Source organism: Phycodurus eques, chromosome 20 (assembly GCF_024500275.1).
Source record: "Phycodurus eques isolate BA_2022a chromosome 20, UOR_Pequ_1.1, whole genome shotgun sequence".
NCBI lineage: Eukaryota > Metazoa > Chordata > Actinopteri > Syngnathiformes > Syngnathidae > Phycodurus > Phycodurus eques.
Window position 1 is genome coordinate 3,044,255 of NC_084544.1, and position 25,746 is coordinate 3,070,000.

The 25,746-nt window shown below is 45.3% G+C and overlaps 1 protein-coding gene across 1 annotated transcript in view; it reads left to right on the top strand.

Annotated features, from left to right (window-relative positions):
* The window catches only part of jarid2b (jumonji and AT-rich interaction domain containing 2b), a 71,196-nt gene that overhangs the window by 29,936 nt on the left and 15,514 nt on the right, over positions 1-25,746 (top strand). Inside the window, exons 2-4 of the mRNA XM_061665162.1 lie at positions 5,227-5,353; positions 12,430-12,556; positions 21,951-22,216. Coding sequence (XP_061521146.1) covers positions 5,227-5,353; positions 12,430-12,556; positions 21,951-22,216 — 520 coding nt within the window. The remainder of the gene's footprint in view (positions 1-5,226; positions 5,354-12,429; positions 12,557-21,950; positions 22,217-25,746) is intronic.

Sequence of the window (25,746 nt, forward strand, 5' to 3'; positions counted from 1 at the left end):
CGCTGTTGATATCTTTGCGATGGTACCATGAACTCCCACAAGGCTCGTTTCTCCAGCATGCCGTGAGAGCTTTGTGCGAGTTGGTGCGGCGGCAGAGCTGCGGGGGCTTCCACGCCGACCGGCGCAATCACTGAATAGCTTGTACAGACCATGTAAGGTCAACGCTCTCTGGCGGGCACAAAGAAGCAATTCACACACTGACAACACTCACTGAAAGCAGCTCACAACAAGCGATAGTTGTGATCGTCATGTGAATTGGCTTAGGAAGGCGCAGCGGTATCGTAGATCTACGGCCACAGTCGCCGATGCGCCTTCTGTCGCAGCCGCGCACGCGATCGTTGGGCAAATTTGCTATTAGGCTAACGATTGTAATTGTTTTTAACTCTGTTGCAATTTCAATAAAAAAAAAATAAAAAAATAAAAATAGTTGTTGTCATGGTAATCTGCAAAGGTTGGCAACTGGACTTGGAAAATGACTTGGACGAACAAAATTCAAAATGAAAGCACTCGCAAGGAGCGTGGGGAAGGCGTTAGGCTTGTGGAAAATGGCCAACCGGAGCTGGAGTCTGAGCTGCTGCCCTGTTGAAATGAATGGAAATGCCATTAATCTGTTCCTGCGTCCTGAATACAAAATGCAATTTGTTTTTAATCAGGAAAAGAGCGATATAATTTTACTTTATAAAGAAGTAATTCCATTGATTTCGGCGAGGCTCAAAAACTAGGGTTCAAAACTCTGTGTGCCGTATCTTTGGGGTATTTTGCGGAAACCGCGAAGACACCTGGGAACTGTTTGTCTGATTGTTTACACCCTGAACCGAACCCGAGTCCACATGTAAACCTCGAGTCCGACCATCCGAGGCTAAGTCGCCCCGGAGGCGTCTTCCTTCAAAAAGCGGCTAGCTGGCTTCCATACTAACAGCGACCAGGCTGCTGTCTGCTAGCCCGCAGGCTCTTCCTGTCAAGACACGAGACTAACGAGGTTACGCTTGTTTCCTGTTTCGGCCTTCCTGCTGGCCCCCCCCCCCCCCCCCCCCCCGCCCTTGTTCTTGCAGGAGCGCTTGTTGCAGTTGAGTATGTAGCATATGCATTCTGCATGGGTGTGTGCATCTCTAGGTATTAACAGTTTCTGTGGAGGACTTGAAATTTCTCGCTCGTGGACTGAATTTTGGGGATTGATTTCTAGGGGGTACTATTATCTGCTGTGATGGTTTAGACTCTAAACTCATGTATCTAACCTATTTCCACTCCTTACTCTCTCTCTAAACTTTAGAGAGAGAGTCCTGCATTTTGTCCTGCCTTCGGAATACAGTGTTCCTTCGCTATATCGCAGTTCACCTATTGCGGGTTCAGTGCATTGTTTTTGTTTTTCTTCATATTCATATTGCACATAATTTGCTGCTTCATGGGATTTTGAGTGTATGTTGTGATTTATTTTTTGGTAAAATAATTGCTTCTCTTTTTAAAATATATATTTTTTAAAATATTTTTTTTGTCCTGTTCGGCTGTTGGTTGAAGCAGAATGGAAGATCTGTATCGCTTTTATGCCGGAACAGTTTTACTGTGTCACAGTGGAGTTTTTAAGGTTCCGCTGTGCTTTCTTCGTATTATAATTGACATTTATTGAACATCAGAGTCGGATCAGTTGAACAGAACAAAGTTTCTAGAGGGGGGAGAGAAACAAAGACAAAAGATAAAGCACTCATTGTAAACAGGATGAGAAAACCGGAGATAAAGTCCCTGTGTGTTTTTCGGACATACTTGGCAAATAAAGATGATTCTGATTCTGATAGAACAATGAAACATTAAATAGGAGTGTTGCAGGGGGCAGTAGTGCTCCACCCTGTGAGGGAAGGACAGGAGAAGCAGCACGTAGGACAAAGGTCGTGAACCCGGCTGTGCAACGGAAGTGCGGTGGGATTAATAAATCAAAATAAAACGCTTCTCAACCTAAAACATTAAAACCCAAAAAAAATATATATATATATATCATTAAAACATATTACAAACAATAAAATGTCCCTAGTGTGCAGTAGTACTGTGCATAATTGTATGTTCAAGAGTTTAAAAGGTGTGTTAGAGTATAGTATGGTAAAGGCTAATAGAAGTGTGGGAAAGATTAATAAGAGTCCGGGGAGGTTCAAACACCTTTCAAATGTAAACGATCAAATCATGTGGTGGCTAGTTTGTGGGTTTCACCTCTTGCAGGGGTCTTTCAGATCCCAAGCCCCGCGACCCCCATGATACACGAGGGCATGCAGGACTTCAGAATGCTCCTCCAGTTTCTGAGGGACTTTGGATTTCCTGCAATTTTGGGAATAGGTGAATGAGGGATTGCTGTATCTTGAGATTTTTTTTAGTTTTGTAGTTTTGTTTGGTTAGTCGCCTTCTCGTTCTGTTTTTGAGGGACTTGAAATGTCTCGCTCGAAGACCAAAGTTCGGGAATGTAGCTGTAGGAATTGCTATGATATTCTTTGTTTCATTTAGTCCTCCTTTCATCTGAATTTGTTGGCATTTTGTTTCCATCTCTGTCTTGACCTGCAGTTTCCGAGGGACTCGAAGTTTCTCACTCACGGACGGTATTTCTTTGTCTGACGCCGATGCTCCAAATTAGCATCCGTCACTCGCGGGAGCTCTGTGAAGAGGCTGCCAAACTCGTCTCTTTTTGTCCCCGCAATTTGCATGCGTTTTCTCTGCTCCGCGACAGGCGACACTTGAAACATTTTGTTGTGCGCCACCTTTTTATTTCCTCCGCAAGAAAACGCGGCGGTGACCTCAACGGTATTGAAATAATGGCTAACAACGCAGCGCTAACGATCAACACGCCCTCGCCGCCGCTCATCTGGGCCGCGTGTGTCGGCGGAGATGGGAAAAGCAGGAAGGAAGCGGCTAATAGCCGACGAGAGAAACGACGACTGCGTACAAAGAAGCCGGACGTTCGTTAAAACATTTCCCCCGCTTCCGTTTACTAGTTTGTTTGTTTTTGGGCGGTTTTTGTTTTTTTGTAGCCATCTCACCTGAATGGAAACGTATGTTAGCATAACACATTTGGAGTTTTTGTTTGAATATTTTTTTCTTTTTTGAAGAGCGCATCACGGTTGGCACGCAACTCACATTCCCGCGCTGTGACATCCGCAAGAGTAGGAGGAAGCGGTGCAGCGCTGGGTTATTTTTAGCCTAGACGGGTTGCGTGCACGCACGCACGCACGCACACACACACACACACACACACGGTCTGTCTTTGCGAGGAAATGTGACATTAGCGTCGCAGATGATGTTAGTTTGTGCAAAGTCAATAAAAGGAAAATGTAGGTGTCGGAAAGTCGTCATAAATACAAGAGAAGTCATGCTACTTGAAGTCATCTCTTGAATACTTGCACATAAATGTCACAATCATGAGTTTTCCGACCTGAGAAGGTGAACATAAATTTCAGAACGTCATCCGCTTTCTTACCTAATTTGAACCTGAAGATGGGAAAGTCTTATTTTTTGACACAAGAAGAACTTTGATATCAGATAGTCATCGGTTGTCACACACGAGGAGTCAGAGTCATTCATTTTCTTACCCAAGTAGAACATACCGGAAACTTGTCAGCTTTCATACGTAAGGAGGAAAACCAATATTTAAACGTCATCTTGTGTTCACGCCTGAAAGGTGAACACCGATATCATAAAGTGACACATTATCTTATGTGAGGGGAACAGAAAATTCAGAAAGGTATCGGTTTCCTTCACAAAGTAGGAGAACATAAATATCAGAAAGTCATTAGTGTTCATACCGAAAAGATAGACACGTGCTCGTCTCACTTTCACCCACACACGCTACAAACGCTCTGTGCTCTTAGACACATTCACTGTTTGGGGGTAGAGTGTGTGTGTGTGTGAGTGCGTGCGTTCGGTATGTGTGACGGAACACGCTAAACACACATACACGTGCTAAACACACACACACACCGGCGCAGCGACGAGGCCCCGGTGCTCATTAGCGAGACTCCGCCAGCTCCGATGGGAGCCAGTCGGGGTGTGTCGCGGCTGGCAGGTACGCCAGCGCTACGATGCCGCTGAAGGCTCTACAAAGACATTGCGCACACACAGACACACACACTTGAATTGTGGAACTGAGCTATTTGCTGGTGCTTCCCCCCCCTCATGTTTTGATATTAAGATGGTTGTAGATTTGTTTTTTTCCCAAGTGGTAGTTTCATGATTTACTTTTTTATTTTTTAAAAGAATGAGATGAATTTGTTTTTTTTAAATAACCATATTTAAAAATGATTTTTTTTTTTTTAATGTGAATGTTGTAAATTTGACACAATGATTGCATTTTTTTGTTTGTTTTTAAATAATGAACATTTTTAAAAATACGTGAACATTTTCCAAAATATTAACAAATTTCAAAATAAATTCTTTCAAGCACACACTAGTATAACATATTTTGTGCGTCTTGAAAGATGAGTGAAAATGCTCTGAAATGGCTGGCAATATAGCAGTCAGTGAGTTCGGGATTAATCAAAGATTTATCAGCATCGAACATGCTCTTGATGAGATTTTTAGTTCATAATTTGATATCGACAATTATGACGAGGTGTTCTTGGCCCGGAACGTGGCGTTTGTGCATGGAAAATGAAGAGGATGCGAGGGTTGGGTCCCCGGCGGTTAACAAGGGAAATGCGGCGTAGTTGCTGTCGTTTGATGTCGGCCTAATGACTTGAGGAAATGAGCGACAACAAAGCGCGAATCATGAATAATGCAAAGCGGAATTACAGGCAGGAGGCCGGAGGCGTGTTTACGACGGGCGACGCGTGACTCAGGCGCTCGGCGGCGGTGAATGTCAGCGCACATAGTGCCGAGTAATGGCTGCAAGATGTCGACGTAACGAGATGGCAGCCCCCCCCCCCCCCCCCCCCCCCCCCTCCCTCCCCCTCCACTCTCCGGACGTCTATTTCGAGATTCTTTCAAGCTGCAATTTAAAGCGACCGCAAGCTGCCTGCGATATGGCACACTTAGCGCAGATCCAACATGAGAAACAAAAGCCTTTCCGTGTCCTTTAGATACTTCGCTGCATGCGATAAATGAACAAAAGAATGTATACAATGAAGGAAATGTGTGTGTCAATCTACAATATGTACTAATAAATGGACTCATTGTCTGGCTTACGCAGAAATACCGAAACAAATGTTCCTGCGTGTTGTGTCAACGCCTCTCCCGGTTGTTTTTCCCCCTCCGCAGGACGACAGCGATGGTATCCCGTGGTCGGAAGAGCGGCTGATGCGAAAGGTGCTTTACCTCTCCCTCAAGGAGTTTCGGAGCGCGCAGAAACGGCAGCTGGACGGCGATGGGAGCGCCAACCGAAACGGTACGAAACGCCACGTGCCAGCTGCGTGGGTCAACAGTCAATATCGGGACTTATTTGTCTTTACTTTGATCTTTGGCTGTTTTCAGCAAACCGTTCCCATGTCGAATTGTCGAGGGTGCCGAGGATGGCACATCATGTAAATGTTCTGACGATTTCTCATCAACAGGCTGTCACGCCGAAGCAACAAGTTGGCGCTACCGAAATATAATTTGCAAAATAAAGTAATTCAAACGAAGTAAATAAGAGAGAACCAATACCAAACCAGTTGAAACCACATTTTTTTTCTTCCGCCAATGACAACGTATTCATTTGTATTGCTTGGCGCCGGATGAGAGCCGTTGACTTATTAATACACGGAAATGAACATTTTGCAATTCTGTTGCCGTTTATTGCCTTTTGCAGTCAATTGACAAACCACATGAGATGTCAAACTTAACCCATGTCACAGACTCATTTTGACCTATGGTATGCATAAACGGTAAAAAAAAAATAAAAAAAAATGGAAGAGCACTAAAGAATTAATTGTGCCACACAATTCCGTAACTATCGTGCATCACAAAATCTGCCAGGCAGGTTGACAACAGAACAAGGTTTGAAGGTGTGACTTAATAATGACGGAAATGTGCGAACAATGGCTGACTAGCGTAAGAAGATGAGAGAACCTTTTCGTGTTTTATGGTCTCCTTCGGCGTGGCTCGAGTTGGCGTACGCTGAGACTAGCTTCTGAGGCGCGCCGACTTCAAATCCCGCCAGGGCTCGCTTTTATCACGCGGCGGCGGCTGTCAAAGGAGGACGTGGAGGTGCCTCCTCGCTCCCTCGCCGTTGCTGCCGGGTTACAAAGCCAGCGGCCATCTTTGTTGTCTCTCGTTAGACTGGATTTTTTTTGGGCGACGTCGAGGAATTGTCGTTTTTTTTCACGCGTTTTTGAGAACAACGGTGGTCAATTTTACACTTACTATGAATTTTTTCTAAACACATTTTTAACCAACACTTTCCTGAAACTTGTAAATTTGCATATATATACAAGTTCCTCCTTAATTGAATGAAATTGTGTTTTTGTGGGTTTTCCAAAGATGGTTTTCTCACTTTTTCAAATGTAACAATTTTGTATTTGAATGTATTTTAGTTTGTATTTATTTCAATTTGCATTATATGTTATTGTAATCTATGTTTTATTTTAATTTGTAAAGGAAGAGGTGGAGTTTTACACTTCTCAGGCAGTTGAGCGTTAAAAAGAGTTAGCAGATTTGTTCTCAAGCCATTTTCAGCAATTGAACTTTGTTAATAATGTGGACAAATAGCAGACCACGCGGGGACAGACAAATTGTATCGATTTTGCCACAAAATATGAAATGGACTATATTTGGACAAACAGGGTTTTCTGCCCAACGGCGACGATATAGAAATGATTAGTGAAGTTATTAATGTTGCACACATTATGTTTGCATTACGAACTGATCTCACAGAATCTCATCTGAGCGTTCTGTCCCGCGCCATCTTTTTTTACGAGGTTAAATTGGCCTCAACTCCATTTGTGCCGGGTTTCCATTCCCCATCAATAAGGCTGCGGTTGCCACGCTCGCCTCCCTGCCCGGTTTCCTCTCCCTGCCGTCAGTCGTATCCGTCAGCCTCCGTTTCCCAGAGTGCCACTGATGGAGGAGTTGGACTTTGGCCAGGAAGCGAGGATGAGCGAGCTTCCCATTAGCGCGCTCCCTCTCCCTCCGACTGTCACTTCCTGTCTGATGTGCGTATCAGGACGCTACCTACCGCTCGCTTTATTTTAAGCTCGCCGAGCAGACTGCGGCGCGCTTTGCGTGCTTCTGCGACCGGCCGCCCGCCTGCAACTAGTTTTCGCCGCCATCACCAATTTGAATCGCAGGCGACGATGTCGTCCCGATATGTCGGCCAGTCGAAAACGCGGCGTTGTATCACGGGATCTTTGGCGACGTTGTGCTGTCAACGTTTTGCACATTGACCACCAGGCACCGTGCGACCGCCGTTTGTGTTTTGAGCAATTCTGCTTTGCCTTGGGGTGTTTCATTGTAAGTAGACTACTGGAACATTCTGTCCAGCTCTCTCTCTCTCGCTCTCAATCTCCATCTTGCCATCTCTCTCTGTCTTTCTCTTTGTCTATTGCTATTGATGTCTTGTTATCTTTCTGTCTACCTTGCTGTCTCTCCATCCGTCTCTCTAACTTTAAATCTATCTTTCTCTCGCTTAGCATCTTTCTCGCTCTGTGTATCGCTATCGTCATTGCTATCTCGATCTCTTTCTGTATCGATCGCTCTATTTCTATGTCTGTCTTTCTAGAGAGAGTTTTCCTAGGGTTAGGGTTGGTGCGGTTAGTTAGTAGCGTTATGGCCAGTAGTGTTGGTCGGATTTGCGTCGGTAGAGTTAGTAGGCTCGAGGTTGATTGGATAAGTAGTGTTCGGGTTCGTGTTGCCCGCTTTACATGAACCCGAGCTGTTCCAAACCCTACCCCACCGGGTCCTCAGGCTCAGACCTCACCAAATCATGTACTTTGATTTAAACCTCATTCAGTCCTTTCATTCTCCTTGAATAAAGCCCAAATAAAACCTTCCTTTGTTTCTGCTTCATATCGTGCGCGTGTTAAGTGTAGACAGGCGACGGGGGGACGGATTTATTGAACGCCTTGTATTTTAACAAGCTTGTTTATGAGGGGATTACGGTGTAAAAGTCCAACATTTGGGATGAATTGTATAGAAGTTATTAGCCGGATGACTACCACATGTCGGCCGAGCTAATTGCACGTCGGCCTTTGATTGCCATGAACAGCCCCCCCCCCCCCCCCCCCCCGCCCTCGCTCCCAATTACACCTGCCCCGCCGCTCATGCTCACATTTAGCTCATCTTTATTGTAATCGTAAACAAACTGAGGTACATTTTGTTCACTTATGACCGTGGTTTTAATATCTAGTAGGCCAAAATGACGCTACGGCAGGCGCCCCTCTGGAGCATTTGAGCTAAACGTCAGGCGGTGACAAGCTCAGTTAAGCGCGCATAAATCTGATTGCAATCAAGAACTATCAGGACGCCACTTGGCGCATCACTTCCTGTCTCCCCCTCTATTTAGCCTACATCGCCCTTGCGGCACGAAGAGCTGCACGTATGCTTCCCGCCTCCTTCCCTTGACGCCGCCGCAACATTTCCTGCTCTGCCCCTCACACGGGCACTCATGTGCAACATGTCAAACAAGTCTTCAGTGAAGCAAGAGAGGGGCTAATGAATGGGCCTGCGCTTGTTTGTTTGCCTTCTTTTGGGACGTCGGGCGTCACTCATTTTTTCCCCCCATCGAGTACAATTAATGAGCTCGTTCCTCTCGGCACTGCTGCTGTTGTGAGTTTTATCTGCACGTTCGCCCCCAAATCTTCATCTTTGGATCGCAAGATGTTCAAAGTCAAGGCTACAGAAGACCAAATAGTTGGCTAACCAATGTTAGCCAACTTACCTTCAAAATTGTAGCGGTAGCATGAGATGTAAAACTTGATATGAATTAATCCTAATTGCGGCAGACGGCGAGTGAAGTTTGACGAGCGGAAGTTGACACGCCACTGAACGCCGAACACCTTCAGTGGTGGGGCGGTGCCCTAGCCGCCTCTATTAAACAACTCCCTAGGAAAACGTTTGGCAAGAGAAGTGGGGGTACCCCATGGACTAGTTGCCAGCTAATACAAACAACCATTCACGAACAAAGACCATTTGGAGAGGTGGATGTGCAAATGAACACTAGTGCGGTTTGGTTGACCTGAAATATGAACGCAGTTGAATTCTGTTTTGACTCTGGCGCAATGATCAAATATGAAGTCGGTGTTAAAACTGAGGATCCTTTTTTATTTTAAAATTTTTTGTCTCCACCAACTTTAGGGATCAAAATTCCTGAGCCACCACCTGTAGAAACGATCTCGCGAAAAAGTCCTTACTCAAAAGGTCGATACAAAAACATTTCAAAGCGGTGATTCACGCCCCGAGTAGGCATGCAGACTCACAGGCTCCACAATGCGATGGTCTTACTCATCGCAGCCCCGCTTGTTAGCGTCCTGACCCTAATGACGCTCGCCCTATGACTCCACCGCCGCTTACGAGCGCAGACCTGTTTGAGATCACATCAACAGACGTGTGTGCGCGCTCGAATCAAAGCTTGTATATAAATCAGACAATTGAAAATTTGCTTTCATCTCATCGGTGGTGTGCTTTGAATGTTTTGGACAATGGACAACTAGGGCGTACCAATCCCTGACAGTCTAGCAAACACAAGGTTGACATACCTAAAGGGTGGAGCTGGACACACCCCTGTGGTGGTGGCCAGAAAAATAGTCTGTTCTTCAACATTATTTCGGTTTACTGGGTGCTGGGTGTTCCGTTTTTTTGTTTTTTTTTAATTTGTCCACCAAAGTTGACAAAACTTGTTGGTTAGGGTTGCGGGGGGGGGGAGCAGTCAGGGAGTCGATTGAACTTTTGTGGTGGAACTGAACAGAGTGCAGTCCCATAGATTGATTGGTAGCCATAATTTCAGAATTTCAGCGTGGTGGGTGACGTAGAGTACCTAGTCCAGTCATTCTGATTGGTGGCCAGAGGTGTTCTTTAATGAACACCATATCCTGGATGTCCTCCTCTCTGTGGAGCCACAGACAGCTAGTCTTGTTCTTGGTTGTACAGGACGGTTCCAACTTCAATCAAAGAAACTTATTCAGGTGTGAACGTCTGGTGGAAGGTCAAAAATGGTTGATTCAGATTTGGCGGTACAGTCGGACATAATTCAATCCCCTTCGATTGGTGTCCTGAAAAGGCAGGTTCTTGAAGAGAAGACACTATGTCCTCCTCCTTTAAGCTGAATTAAGGGCACTGGACCTCTTCTTGGATGGTCCACCTTCAATCCAAGTGACTTGTTCGTGTCTAAACGTCTGGTGGAGGGTCATAAAATGGCTGATCACGTTTCCTAGGTGACATGTTGTAAAACCCCATCGTTTGGTGTGCAGAAAAGTTTCTTCTTGAAGACTCCAAATGCTGGATATACTCCTTGAAGTCGAATCAAGGGTCACTGGACTTCTTAGACAGTCCACCTTCAAAGGTAACTGGACATCTTCTGTGTGGTTTAAGGTTTTCCTTATTTACTCCAAGACCTTTTAATTCCTCTGAACTCAAAACAGGGGTTTCAAAATGGTCAGTTCAACTTCTGTAGTGTTGAATGGTGGTTCTTGGACGTTCAACCGTGAATCCAAAAGGCTTCTTCCGGTCTAAACATCTGGTGAAGAGTCATAAAAAGGTCCCTTCGCCTATTTGTGGAGGACATCCAACGTTTGGTGTTCTTTCTCCATGAAGAACGTGCTTTTTCTGGGCACCAATCACTGACTGGGACTCGGTACGCCACCCCTGTAGCCGTTCGCCTGACGGACAGACGTCGAGAAGCCGTACGGCTCGGTCGTACCGTACCAAACTGAACGAAACGTAGCTCGTGACACCTCAGGCAGATGGAATTCCACCTCGGGCGTGGGCAAGCATTAGAAAGCGATAAGCCGTAGCGCCCGGAAAGGTGCGTTGAAAAGGCGCGGCGGTAGGGGGTGTTGGCAACGCGCTGGGCTCGGTGAGTCATCGTTTGTTTTTACAAGATCAAATCAGCAAGCAGCCTGCCAAACCCCAAAACCATTCAGGCATGAGCGCCTGTCAGGAAGACTCCGAGTGATTGGCACCTTCCAAACTCCTTGATTGCCTCCCCTCTCCCTTGAGAAAAACCCCTTGCCGACCTGCAGCGACCATTCCCTCTTGGCTTAGTACCCCACGTTCTTTTTTTACGCTCTTGTGTGAGACGGCGTCAGAACTGCTTTGCAATTTACTAAACCTTTTATCATTTTTAACGCGGTTGTTTCTTGTAAATTACCTGTGACTTTTTCCTCTACAATACTCTCCTTACAGTTGTTGCCTTTGTTTTAAGAAAGCGTCGTTCAGCCCAAGTTGTGCACTAAATATTTAACGGGGCTTCTTGCGCTCTGACTTTTTTTTTTTTTTTTGGCGCTTTTATGCAGCGTCGGATGTCGCGTCACTCTTTTAGCACAGTCTAGCTGTATCATGAGTAAGAGTAAAAATAACATCAATTAAATGAATAGTAAACAAACAATGTTGTAACTTACTTTTACTATTTATGCCGTAATTGACTGTGTTAGAAGTTGTTCCTACATTCTGGATGGTCCCTAAAAGCGCCATAATGCCTCTAGGCTGGGTGACAGAGCCAGGCTGCTGATTCGTGGAGACCCAGGAAGTGAAATCAGAAAAGGAAAAGAGCAGGGAAATTAGAGGCATTTATTTGTTTTTTCTTTTTCCCTTGGCTACTTTTCATGAAATCAAAAAGTTAAAAAAAAAATAATAATAAAAATCAGCTGCATGATTTTTTTTATTGTTTCACCTTCTCCCTTATTTCCTTTTTCTTTTAAACGGATTAGAAAAAAAATGGTCAAAGGGAAATAACAGGGAAATAAATCTGCTTTCCTTGGACTTTTTTTTTTCTTTTTTTTCAAAATAAAAAAAATGATATACCGATTTGGTTTAGTTCTTTACTCCTTTTTGTTGTTGTTTCTTTTCCAAAATAGAGAAAACATGTACGAAAAAGGGAAAACATCGGATGCATTTTCTTTTCTTTTCAAACAGATGCACTTTTTCCCCTTTTAATTTCCAATTTCTCCAAAAAGGAAAAACAGCAAGAAAAAAAATTGTAATGAACAACTTTATTTCCACAGCACTTTAACAGCTGCAGCTGTCACAAATTGCTGTACATAAAACATCAATTAAAATACAACCATAACTAATATTTTCTAATCTTATACAGAATAGAAAAGAGTAAATATTGTGAACGAATCCGATGCAATGTATTTTTTGATTCCTTTACCTTCTGAAAGAGAGAGATTATCACAAATTTCCCCTCAATTTACATACGAGTGGGTCAAACAAACGTGCGGGTTGCGTGGCGGCTGCCGTACTTCAATATCGCCAATAACTTTGGAAGCCTTTCATAGGCCCACCATCATTTTTGTGATTCTAACGCTCATCTCCTTTGCCCTCTTTCAGGCTCCTTAGCCAACGGGCAGCTCAACGGCTCCGGGTCAATGGGCGGCCACAAAGACGGCGGCTCGCTGCACGCGTCGGGCCTGGACGAGGGCGGCGGCTACTGCGAGGACGGGCCGGCTAAGAAGAGGTGAGACGCTTCGTGTGTTTATACGCCGCCTCGTTGCCGCGTACGAGCCGCTCGCCAGCTCATTGTGGCAGGTGTGTGCGTGTTGTTGTTTTTGTTCCACACGCTGACAAGCCATCAAAGTGGCGATGTAAAGTGAGGGGTGGGGTCTCAGCGCGGGAGCTGGGGGCGGGTGATGGCGGGCGGTAGCAGATGTCCTTCAGTAATGAGGAGCCCATTCAGCAGCACCTGCCGCCTCTGTCACACGATACTGTAAATGTGGCGGAGGATTTGCAAGCTCCTGTCTTGGAGAAGAATGCGTTTAACCCATACATACGGTTATGTTTTTTTTTTTAAAAAATTTTGGGCGACGCTAAATTGCAAGGGACGTGAGTTTTGTTCGTTTTGTATGGGCACAGCATGGTGGAAAAGTTTGCTGACTCGCCATAAAATGGGGAAACTCTTGTCCTTTTTGTTATTTTGAAAATGCAGCCCTCAAAGCTGAACAAGAACGAGCAACGAGCAATATGAAGTTCGGTAGGCACGTCTAGCATGAGTAGGTGCACAAAAATGTTTTGGGAAGTCCGCCATTTTGGTTCAAAGTGGCAAATGTTCCATTTCCAGCCCTCCAAAGTTGGATTGAGAGTTTGGTCCGACAGATTTTGTCCGATTGCCAACAAAATTTGCACTGTCCATACTGGACTGATTGATGGCGCTAAATTGTGAAGGATGACAGTTTTGCTTTGTTTTGGGCGGAACGTGGTGGAAAAGTTTGCTGACACGCCATAAAATGGGGAAACTCGACCCACCCTGAGTTTTTCATTTGAAAATTGAGCCCCAGGAGCCAGTTTCACTTGCAACATGAAATTTGGTAGGCATGTCAATCATGAGTAGACACACAAAAGTCTCAAGAAGCCAGGCCCAGAAAGACATTTGGTTGGAAGTGGCCATTTTATGGTCATTTTTGCTACTTCCAGGCTTCCTTTAAGTAAGACCTCCAGATTATGGGAATTCAAATTTTGTCCGATTGAATTTGAACCGCTCCTACTGGACCAACGAATGATGCTAAATTGCTAGTAATTTGAGTTTTATCTATTGGGTGCGGACTGTCCAAGGCAGCGCTCGCTGTAAAACCCGAAACTGTAATGACTGAGCTCCACAAGGTCCGAGCCATACATCTCGTGTGTGATTTCGATGGAATAATTACTCCTGGCGACGTCTGACTGACTGGAACAGGAAGAGGATGTGACCCGGTGGGCTCGTAATGGCAGGGAAGCATAAACAATCGGCTGCAAGGGCGGCGGCGAGGGGGTGGGGGGGCATCCAAGGTAGTAAGGTGCAATCTGGACGCTCACGCTTTCCTTCATTTCTTGGCGCGAGCGCGGCCGGCCGGGTTCAGCCGGAGGCCACCCCGCTCGCCGCCTTTCATTATAGTCTCCCTCGCACACAAATACACTGGCAGCGGGTCGGAATGAAGAAAGGCTTTCTATCTGATGCTAATGAAACGGCAGCCGAGCCAGCGCTTGGCAGCGGCCGTCTTACAAAGTGTGAAAGCTGACGGGCGGCGACTGAGACGACGCCAGCAGTTTTTGCACCTGGCTTCGCCCTAAAAGGGAAGGATCACCGTCGTCTTTGGGGACTGGAAGAAGACTCTCCCAAAGAGGGACGGGTGAAGCAGAAGGACAGGTGCGAAGGAGCATTCAATTTTTGGCAGGATATGGCGAGCTTTAGAAGTCTTTGAGAGTGGCCGTGTGTTTGCCTTCCCATGCTCCTGAGTCTCGCCGTCGGCCGCCGCAAACGGCCCCTTTAAACACAGCGAGGCCGATTGCAGACCACCGCCGTCGCGGGGTCCGCCTGCCAAGAACACACCCGCGACGCAATCTCATCCCTACCGGTGTGGTTTCGTGACCCACCTTTGTTTTTATCCTCCCCCTCCTGAGCCATGCATTTTCTTGATCGTTTTTTTTTTTTTTGCCGTCGGTACCTTCAAAGTCGCCGCGCATCAAGCGACGTGGCCCAACGTGACTCTGCCGAGTTCTGCAAGTAGTTTTCGGATTGACCGACCGTCGGCAACTACTTTCCCTGCAATTTCAAGTTTGAATAGACGTCAGAAACCGCTGGCTGCTTTGGAAGAAGTGTCTGACTTAACCAACCACAGACCTTTTGCTTGAGCGAAGAACAAGCTCTAATTTCTTATCCTCGCTCTCTCAGGCGTATTTTCGTAAGGTGTGTTCAACTTCACTCAAAACTGTTATTAATTGCAAGCTGTTTTTTCTTTGGATTCAAGGTGACATTTTTCTCGCAGCGTTCGCGTGTCCGTTCACTTGTACAAAACAGCGTGTGTGTCAAATAGAATTGCCCCTCTCTTAGACGACTTTTCCCCCCCTCGTCCTTTGTTTCCTCTGCCGCTTTTGGCTCCCTGCTCAGCCAACGCGCGCACACACACACACACACGCACACAGACACACACGCTCACTCAGCTGCTGCCGCTTGTTTTGTTTCCACTTAATGAATTCCAAGTGCACACACACTCACTTGTCTAGTGCAAGCAATATCTCTTGTCAGTAATGCATAATTCCCATTTAAGAGGGATTAAATGCACATACACACACATGCACGCACACGCGCCCTCGCTTACACTAGGAGCGCCTAAATGTGTCTCTTGACGTACTTTAGATGGTACTACACTGAAATGGAGTGACTGCATTTCATGTTTCCTCATAATGCGGCCTCCCCTCTAATGGACGACAGGCCCCAATTAGTCAGCAGGGGGGGCTGTCGTCATGAACAAATAAACGCCTGTCCTCAAATAGACCGTAAAAATGGGTAATAAGTGTAATTACCTCGGTTCATCGATGCTGTTTTTCCACCCACAGGTGTAGAGAGTTCGTGACTGAGCGAGCCCATTTGTCCTCGGTTGCTAGCCGAAACAGGAGCACCAACCAAAGTAAATGAGCAGATGCATGATTTTGCACCTCAGATAAGTGGTCCTAGGTATTTCTTGGAATGTTACAAAACATCCAGACTTTCAATCTTGAGGCAACAAGATTGCCGTACAGCTCCCGCAGAGTGAGGAAGAGGTTTTATGGCACTTCTCAAGACAGTTTCAAGAGAGTTTAGTTTTTTTTTTCTTCTTGGAATATTTTCAGCACTTTAAATTTGTTAATGATGTGCAAAACAGATGACCAATAATATTGATTTTATGTTAAAAAAAAAAAAAAAAGTGCCAATTTTATCCATGTGTGTGATGAAATTCCTTCCACAAACCAGATTGAAGTTTGGTTACCTAAACACGCGTTCAGGTCAGCGGTAGTCAATCAATTTCTGCGCGTATTGTTTACAAACCAAATGGTCTGTATGGGACTCATTTAACTCCACAGATTGAATTAGCCTGATTCCTGAGCCAGACTGGACATGGGTCATCCGCTCTGGGGGTTGATCCCGCCAGTTCAAAGTTCACAAGGGTTGCCGAATGTCAGCAAAATAGCCTTAAGTGGCGCAGACCTTGATGAATGATCTGTGTGTTGCTTTGTCTTTGCTTGTCGTGAAGGACGAGTTCCAAACATCTGGTGTGTGTCACGCCAACGTGGCGAGCTGCATTAGCATTCAAGTATGTAAAGGGTGCCACTTCTTGTTTAATGTATGTCGTCACTGAGGTGAAGTGCAGCATGATGGCGGCAAGATGTCTTATGCGGCGGCAAGGTCATGTGTGTAAATGCACACTATAGTATATCCACTTGCATATTTATTACGTGTGTATTACCCTTGTTTATTACAAGGGTAATACACCTTTTATTACGTGGTTGTTACACGCCAAGTATGATCAAGTAAGCAAAACTGCAGATGGTAAAAATATCAAATGTGCAGTGTTTGTGTTACTTCGGGAATAATCATTCCGATGTTTGACGAGAGATGGCTCACATTGGCACACCTTGTTGCAAAGTGGAATTTTTTTCAAAATGGCAAAAGAGTCCCGAAAGCTGGTAGAGCCGTCACCCTCCGATTTCTGTTTCTTCCACTCTCATCCATGTGTTGGTATGTATGAGGAAAATATTCTAGTCTTCTGCTGTTTTTTTTTTTTTTGTATCTGTCCCGCCTTGGGAAAAAAAAAATACAACAAAAACACGTACAACTTTGTCGCGTGTACTGATAAGTGTTGTTCATTTGGTATTTAGTGTCAGTGACAGAGTGCTTTAATGCGAAGAGGCGTCTACTATTGACGCGAGCTGCCAGACAGCACTAGTCGCTGACAGATGAGCCGGCGCGGTGCTGATTAAACACACGTGCTCTTTTTATTTTTTTCCTTTTCTTTCTTCTTCCACCCCCCCCTGACGCTTAATCCTTTGATGTAAACACTGGTACTCATGGGATCTTCTGTACATAAACATGTATATTCAGCTTTGCGCCAAAGTGCACCAAATAGACGTAAAGAAAAGCCAGCTGCATGGAGATATTCGTTTTATCGCGACCATATGGGCCATCTGGAGCCAATTAGCGCTGACTAGCTGAAGGTGCTGACTCTGGATCAGTGCTCTTCAGTTACCGCAAAAGACGCAGGACGCCAGAATCTGACTGGGGATCAGCTTCACACGTGCTGTTAGGTCACTTACGTTTGCGACAAAACGGTAGCCCCGTTCGGCATTTCTGGCACATTCTGAGGTTTGCGTTTTCCGCAACAAGCGTTTATGAAATTCCGTAAGTGTTTACAAACATCAGAAGTATGTACGCCAGGTTTTTGTTGTGCGCTGTCTTTTCCCCAAAGCTATCGCAAGTTTTTGGATGCGCTGGATTCTTATTTTGGCACTGCTCAAGTGTTAGGCTGGCACACTTTGCTTAGATCCACTCAGGGGACTGGTTTGCTCTCTTTTGCTTTCTCACACAGCACAAGATCCACTACAAGCCAGCAATCTTCCATTTTGATTGGCACGTTCCAAAATTTACCTCCGGCAAGAACTGTTTTAATTTGCTGTTGGTTAGTAAAGACGCATAGGAACACGACATACTAAAGATATAGCCACCTGATTTACCCACGAAATAGCTAATATGATCAACAACGAGCCAGCAAGCTTCCATTTTAGTTGACAAATCCAGAAATTACCCACGCCAACGATTGCTTTAAAATGGGTGTTTCCTCAGCGGGATTATGTGATGTATTTACACTTACTGGCCACAACATAGCAAAAAAAAAAAAAACTACGCGCTAACAACCTTCCATTTTGGTTAACATGTTCCAATCCCGGATACAAGCGGCCGAAATGAGTTTCCTCCGCAGGGTGTCCGGGCACACCCTTAGAGATGGGGTGAGAAGCTCGGTCATCCGGGAGGATCTCAGAGTAGAGCCGCTGCTCCTCCGCATTGAGAGGAGCCGGATGAGGCGGCTGGGGCATCTGATTCGGATGCCTCCCGGACGCCTCCCCGGTGAGGTGTTCCGGGCACGTCCCACCGGGAGGAGACCCCGGGGACGACCCAGGACACGCCGGAGAGACTACGTCCTGCGGCTGGCCTGGGAACGCCTCGGGATCCCCCCGGAAGAGCTGGACGAAGTGGCTGGGGAGAGGGAAGTCTGGGCGTCCCTGCTCAAGCTACTGCCCCCGCGACCCGACCCGGATAAGCGGTAGAAGATGGATGGATGTTCCAAAAGGCATTTGTTACCGCTACCGAGGCTTGCGTTGATTAGTTTTAAATTCGGAGTACTCAAACCAATTGCTTCACCAAGGCTTGTCCTTAAAATAACCGTTATTGGTCGCAACACGGCTAACGAACATCCATTACGAGCCAACAATCTTCCGTTTTGATTGACGGTTTCCCGGAAGGCATTTGATACCCCCTGCCAAAGATTGGTTTGATCCATTGTTTGGTTAGGATGACACAAACTAACAGGACTTCACTGAGGCTGAGGCATGTCGTCATGACACGGCTAATAAGTTCCACTACGAGCCAGCAATCTTCCGTTTTGATTGACGAATTCCTGAAAGGTATTGGTTACCGCCCCTGAGGTGAACTAACACACAGAGATGTCCATACAATGTACATCCAACCTGTTTACACTTGCTGGCCACCACATAGCTAATTAAGGGCCAGCAATCTTCCCTTTTGCTTATGGATGAAAGGGTCGTAAATTGTTGCATTTGGATCCTTTTTTTTCAGACCGCGTTATCTCAATTAGGATTATTTGGCTTTGATGTTTTCGGACGGATACCTTTCGACCCGTTTTTATCACCTTTCCCAGAATTCCTCACAGGAAATGGCGGCTGGAGTGTGTAATGTCAGACATAGAGTGAGCGGCCCCCTTTGAGGCTAAGCAGGAAGGGATGGATGAAAGGTGGATTACAGTGCAGGGGGGGGATGAATGAATGAAAGTGGGGACATCCTGCTGTAATCTCTCCTGCCCCCCCCCGCATCTCTGCTTTCCACCCGTACGCGGCGGCGCCTCTCAGACTCGTCCGGTCGCGGCAATCAGTCGACTTTGGACGCATGTAAGCCATACCCTGCGACCCCGGTCGCCTTCCAGCCTTCCAGAGCTTGAGAACATGCTGTCCCCTGCGCACACGTTAAGGCGGCACCACTAAATCATCGGATCATGTTACCACTCTGCAAAATGCAATCACAGCTTCACAAACGGCTTCCCATGCGTTTTTAAATTTTAACATTTTTAAATTTGATTTATTTCTTTTAAAAAATTCATTCATTCACATCGGGTCAACATTTCTGTTGTTAGATGCTAACGCATGCTATTGTGAGGCTAACCCACTCTCATGCCTTCACTCAGGAGGCTGCAGGATAAGTCTCTATTTTGCCCTCAGTCTCCTCTTGGATAAAAATGTATCTTTGTCTCGCAATTTTAGTAGTTCATTTTTTATTGTATTTTTTTAAATCAATAAAACACCCGTTCAACGTTTCCCTGAAGCTCCTCTTGGATTAATTGTCTGTTTACCGTTATCTCCAAATTTTGTGATTTGAAAACATTTTGTTAGCCAACCACATGGCATTATCATAGTCCACAGGCTGTGCTTTGCCCTTAGTCTTCTGTTGGATAAAGGTTTTGCCTCTGTGACTTGCAGTTTTGTGAGGTTATTTATTTATTAATTTGGTAACAATGTTTTTGTTTGATTTTTCAGGTCAAAAAAAGAAAACAAAAGTAAAGCACCGGCTCCATGTTTCCCTTAGTCTCTGCATGGATAAATTGTCTCCTTACTGTTATCGCAGAATTTGGGGATTTGAAATGTTGTTTTTTATCCAAAGAAGCAAGGGGGGAAAAAAACACATTCTAATATTAGCCAACTATGTGGCAGTGTCACAGTCCACAGTCTCCACTTTGCCCTTCGTCTCTCTTGGGTAAAATTTGTCTCCTTTCAAAGTTATCTTTAAAATTTGTGGTTTTGTTTTTCATCCCCAAAAAACAAAACACAGTCTGACATTTGCTCAGTACAGTGCTGTTTTATATGCCTCAATCTCCATGGAGTTAAGGTGCAGTTTGAGGCCCTCATTTTCCTTTTGGATAAAAATTGGTCTCCTTGCAGAGAATAAAAAACAGGACAGCCTGGTTGTCCTGCGTTGTTGTTTGCCTCGTCTTGTTTTGAATGATGCGTTTAGTGCAGCGTGGTTTTTGCGGCGGTGTTTCAGTTTGGCGGGACCGCACGCTCCTTTCATTTCCTCATGTGGTGCGACTCAAGCGTCGCGACATTTGCGGGCCAATTAGTCGTCGCCGTCTTGTTTGGCAACGTGCGCGCGTGGAGGTGATCTGCTTCAATTTGTCGACTAAACGTGGATGTAATTGTTTTCATGTCCTCTTCAGCCAAATGCGAGCTAATGACATCGTTTGGTAAGGTTTTTATTAAACTGCGACGTGTTATCGCACCATCGGTGCAGCGTTTTATTGATTGATTTATTTATGTATTTATTTATTTTCTGAGTTTTCCCATGTTTGAAACGTTTCGGACGAGTCAAAGGCATGCTTTACGATGTGGAAGGAGTCATGAATGCCAGTCAAGAGTCACGACTGCTTTATCCCCACCACCCTGTCCTTTCATCTCAAACGCTGACTTTTGGCCCCGTCAGCATTTTTATGGTACGTTAACTCAGAGGGAGGATGAAGTTTGGCAGGCGAGTGTTTTTTTTAAATTATTTTTTTATTTGAAGTCGGCTACCTGCGACGTTTTAATGAATTTTTATGTTCATTCATCTATCTTCTGTACCGTTTTATCCTCACCAGGGTTGCGGGCGTGCTGGAGCCTATCCCAGCTATCTTCGGGCGAGCGGCCGGGTACACTCCGAGCTGGCGGCCAGCCAATAAATTTTGATATTTTATCACATATTATACTTGATACATTTTTTAAAAATATACTTTACCTCGTTGCTGTGCATTCGCTTTGGACACTGCAGTGATTGACTCCTCCTGGCCCTTCGTTGCCTCTTGGATACCCGTCATACTTACTTACATATACTATGGCTCTTGTTATTGTTTCATTACATTGCAGATTAATTTATAACATGTTCTACAGTATTTATTATCAAATCCATTTCTATTTATTTTTTCATTTGTGAGTTTCTGTTCTTCTCGTTCAACTCGATTTTCTTTTTTTATTTGAGTTTTACTAAAAATATTTTTTCTTTTTCTTGTGTGTGTGTATATATATATATATATATATTCATTTTTATGAAATTAATGTTATTTATGTCACCAAATTCTACTCCAATCTGAAATCAACAAATTAAAAACATTTAATAATTCATTATCATTTATTCATTTCTTGTTTTTAAAAATGAATTTTTTTTAATTACTTGCATCTCCAAATGTATTCTCATTTTAGCAACAAGAATATTTTTTCCTCTTAATAGTGTTCTGGACTTTTTTTTTTTTTTTTTTTTTTTTTTTTTTTAAAAGGCTTATAATTGGAGATTTTGACAATGATAGTGCCAGCATCCAGTGTACCTAATGTCGTGTCTGTTGAGTGTACATACACAACCACATGCACACACCTGGTGCTGGCATCATTTTCAGCGGGCCGGAAAATTGTCGGAATATGACACCGAGCTGCTCCCTAATTGAAGCCTAATGTCAGGCTTGGCACCTTTGGGCAGGTGGCGGGCGCGGCAAATGCGCTGCGGCGCTCCTCCAGACACGATTCCGTCGTTCACGCTCGCTCTTCAGCCTGCCGGAAAATTGACGGAGATGAATCTCGTTGCTCCCGTCGTTACGCTTGAACCTTGATATCGGCAGTCGTGTGGTGGCCGCTGCCGTCCTTTGAGGCAGTGAAGGAACACGAGAAAATGAAATGGGGGACTCTTCAAATGCTGCGTAACGGAAGATACGGCGTTTATCTGACTTTTTTTCTACCATGCTGGATGTAATTAAACCACACACACTGACTCCCCGCCGTTGCGGTATTTATTTATGCGTTTATTTATTTTTATTCAGGCCTCGTCTGCAAGCCCAGAGGAAGTTCGCCCAGTCGCAGCCCAACTCGCCCAGCACCACACCCATCAAGGTGGCCGATCCCGCTGCCCTCACCGTGGGCCAGGCCGCCCCCGTGCCCGCGGCCTCCGCCGCCGCCGCATCCTATTCGTCGTCGCCGCCGCCGCCGCCGTCGTCGCTTGCCACCTCGTCCCTGTCGTCGTCCATCCAGGACCTGTCCCGACGAAAACCCAAGACGGAGGACTTCCTCACCTTCCTCTGCCTCAGAGGTAAGACTGCTTGCATACTCGAATATGTGCTCATATCAATCCTAACAGATGGTTTGCTAATTGGACTCCCGTTTTGCTTTTGTTGTCGGGCGGATTACGTGTCAGTCATTGCAGCAGCACAAATGATTGGTCTGTATTTTTCAGCACGTTTGCTTTCGAAGATTAATGTTTGCTAATTTCAGCCTGCTAAGCTAATTGTCAAATGTTGCTTTTCCACTGGGATTTTTTCACTCTCCTGCTAGGGCGTATTTAGAAACCTGGGTTCAGTGTGTGTCCGTGCTTGTGTGTGTCCTCTGTCCATGCTGTTGGGGTGACATTTGTATGTATGGAGCCTTAGTATGACGGTGGATACGCGGGAGAATGTCAGCAGAGGCCCTGAGCTTCAAATGTAGTGATGCTACGTAGCCCAGGGGACTCGTTGATGTCATGCGACCACCACCCTCCTAAGATTGGGGTACACCGATCCCCCGTTTGATCGCACTTTACCTATCAAACGTATCTACAGTCTATAGCAGAAATCCCCTAAATCTGTGGTTTTTATAGCTTTTTATGTAAATATACACTACCAGTCAAAGGTTTCGACACACTATCTCCTGATATTCGATGCAAAACCTTTGTCTCTATATGGCAGATTTTCACCTATTGCAGGTGGATCACGAACGTATACCTGTGGTAAAGGAGGCACCCTGCATTCCACTTAGCACGTAAGAGCACTTGGACCCCGAACACATTTCCAAGGGCTTTTTCCAGGTCAAACCTTCACGTTGTATAAACATACACGCTTAATCACACACACACACACACCGCTCTGTTTGCTGATGTTATCAGGTAAACATTACCCATCTAAGTGAGCCAAAAAGCCGCCATGCATCACTCTTCTGGACAGCGGCATAAAAGAAGTCCAAACACCGTGGATTTGAATGCGATAAAGAGCACAAAAGGACCAAAGGGTCGTCGACGCAATCCTCATGTGTTGCCACGTGTTGCGAAACTACCGTGTTTAACGGAGAGAATACCGCAAAAATGGCGCATCAACCAAGCGGTTTGCCTGTCTAAATCCAAATCATATAAAATCCCAAGTAATATTTCCCATTGGAAATACAAAGCCAACGATGCGGGTAAAAAAAAGGCAATGCAAAAACGATTTCACACAGCGCTCTTTGCAGTAACGGAAGATCCGCCAACTGCGTTCATGTAGCTTACTTGCGCTTGTGGTGTGCGGGGTTTTAAACTTCACCCCCCCCGGATCCGGTTGCCGCCCGTTCCGTGTCGGTACCGTCCACACCAAAACGCAACGGACAGTGTGAAAACAAGTTTTGGCATCACTCTGATTGTTGTTGCTGCATGTGGGTGACATCCTTTGGGATTTTTTCCCCTACTGATTAAAAAAAAAAAACAGCTGCTGTTGTTGTGAGGGGGTATTTTATTGTGACGCAACACTGGAGTAACTGCAGTGTTCCTTCCGAATGCAGGTGTTCGTGTGAAAGCCTTATGGGCCGTCCGCTGCTAGTGGGCAGGAGGAGCGTTAAGCGCCGGCCAGAGTGTAAACGTGTTATTTGTTCAATGTTTTATCGACGCAATAAGATAAGAATAGACAAGACAGGCAATGAGTAACTGTGTGTACACACGCTTCTGGAAATGACACCTTACGTAAGACCGGCTGCCATTTTGCGTGTCTGGTTCAGCCGGGCCGGTTTTCCGCCTCCCTTACATAACGTCGCCTTGTGTGAAACGCAGATCTCTACCTTCAGCTCGGCCTTGATGAATGAATTTTCCTCCAGGGTGCGATTGGTATTTTATTAAACCCACAGAACTGGTTTAGGTGGCGCAACACTGACAGCGCCTTTCCACTTGGGTTCCAAAGGCAACTGACATCTTCAGTTTTTCGAAAAAATAGGTGGCAGGATTTAACAGTGAACGAGCTGCGGGGGGGGGGGGGGGGGGGGGGGGGGGGGGGGGTACCGGGTCAGAGGGTACGAAAATAAGATGGTGATGGATGAGAATAGTGGTGAGCCTTGCAAGCTTTGGCTATTCCGATCGCAGCTAGTCTTACAAGTTTCATACACGCAGTATCGCAAAGAACGAGGTCATCGGCTTCGATTAACCGAATTCGACTCGACTTTTGTCACATTTTGCAGGCGGCAATAGAGGTCTTTAGCCATTGAAGTGGTCTCCTTCAAGGTTTTACTTTAGAAAGCATATTTTTGGTTTGACTTTGGACCACATATCTATATTTTTCCGTCAAATTTCAACCTCTGATGCTTCACCTGAACATCGTTTCGTTTGAACTACTATTGTGGTGGTAGCTGTGAAGGTTCTACTTTGGTCCCGTAGGTCTCTGGGACACTGAAATCCAGTCCGTATTTCATTGAATCTGCGTTTCTTCCCGTTTGACCTGAACAACTCAACCAATTGTTGTTACCCGCTGTCCACCGCAAGAAGATTCCATCTCTTGGCAATGCCTTTAAATATCTGCTTCCTGTTCACACACTTGACTGTAGTTCCAAGTCCTCCCTGGCGCGTCCCGGCGCTGGCAAAAGCTCCTCCTGATGGACTCTTTGAATCATTGTTTCGCTTCCAGTTAAGGGGACAAAAGAAGGGTAACCGGAGCGAATGGAAGGTTTGTAATTATAGCCCCCGCACGCCAGCGCCACTCCCACCCCTGAGCACCCCAGAGTCTCGTTAAAAATGACAACCCTAATAGACTCTTTCAGGCCTAATTATGATTTGTCCGCGGCTGGAATAAGGGCGGGATGAAAAGCTGCTGTAATTGGGGGATTGCGTCTAAAGCCTGCCGGAGATAGCGGTGAAGGTCTTAGTGCTTGTTTGTGTGTTGGAGTTTGTGGCTCTACTGTAAAGATTTCGACATTTCCAGTTTCATCCCCATTCTACCTTTCTAGCAGTCCAAAATGTATAGAAATATATCTTGCTGGGAATCTTTCCTAAGGTCACTTTTCCTATCGCGAAGCCTTTCCCCAAACTTTTTAAATCCACGCACCGCCTTAAATATCCCGAGAGCGGTAGGTTGGTCAGTTACTATGTAGATGTAGAAACATAGTACAATAATGCCTTGAGATACAAGTGTACAACAAATGTTCTCATTGTTTTCTAATAGGAAAATTGATATGCTACAGTATTATACTGTGCAACAACATACAGCAATAACACGATTTTAAAGAATGTTAAGGATTTTTTGCTTCATAATTTCATGCTTTAATTCTATGGACATTGTGCTGCTCCTCCTGGTGTGTGCACCTTGGCCACTTGAGGGCAGTATAATACAGGCATATGGATACTGTACATGGAGATAGTCTCAGCTCCCCAATAAGCTGCAGTAATGTCATTCTTCACAGAGGATACGAGGATACGAGAGGATATTTCATTTAACCTGTATTGTTATGTCTGTCTACATGTTTTGCTCCACCGTTTGTGTTCAAGTATCCTTTGCTGAAAGGGTTATCTACTGCAACATCGATGCTAGTTTCCTTAGCCAGTCTATGGGAAAAAAAAAAAAGCATTGTTTGTTAGCA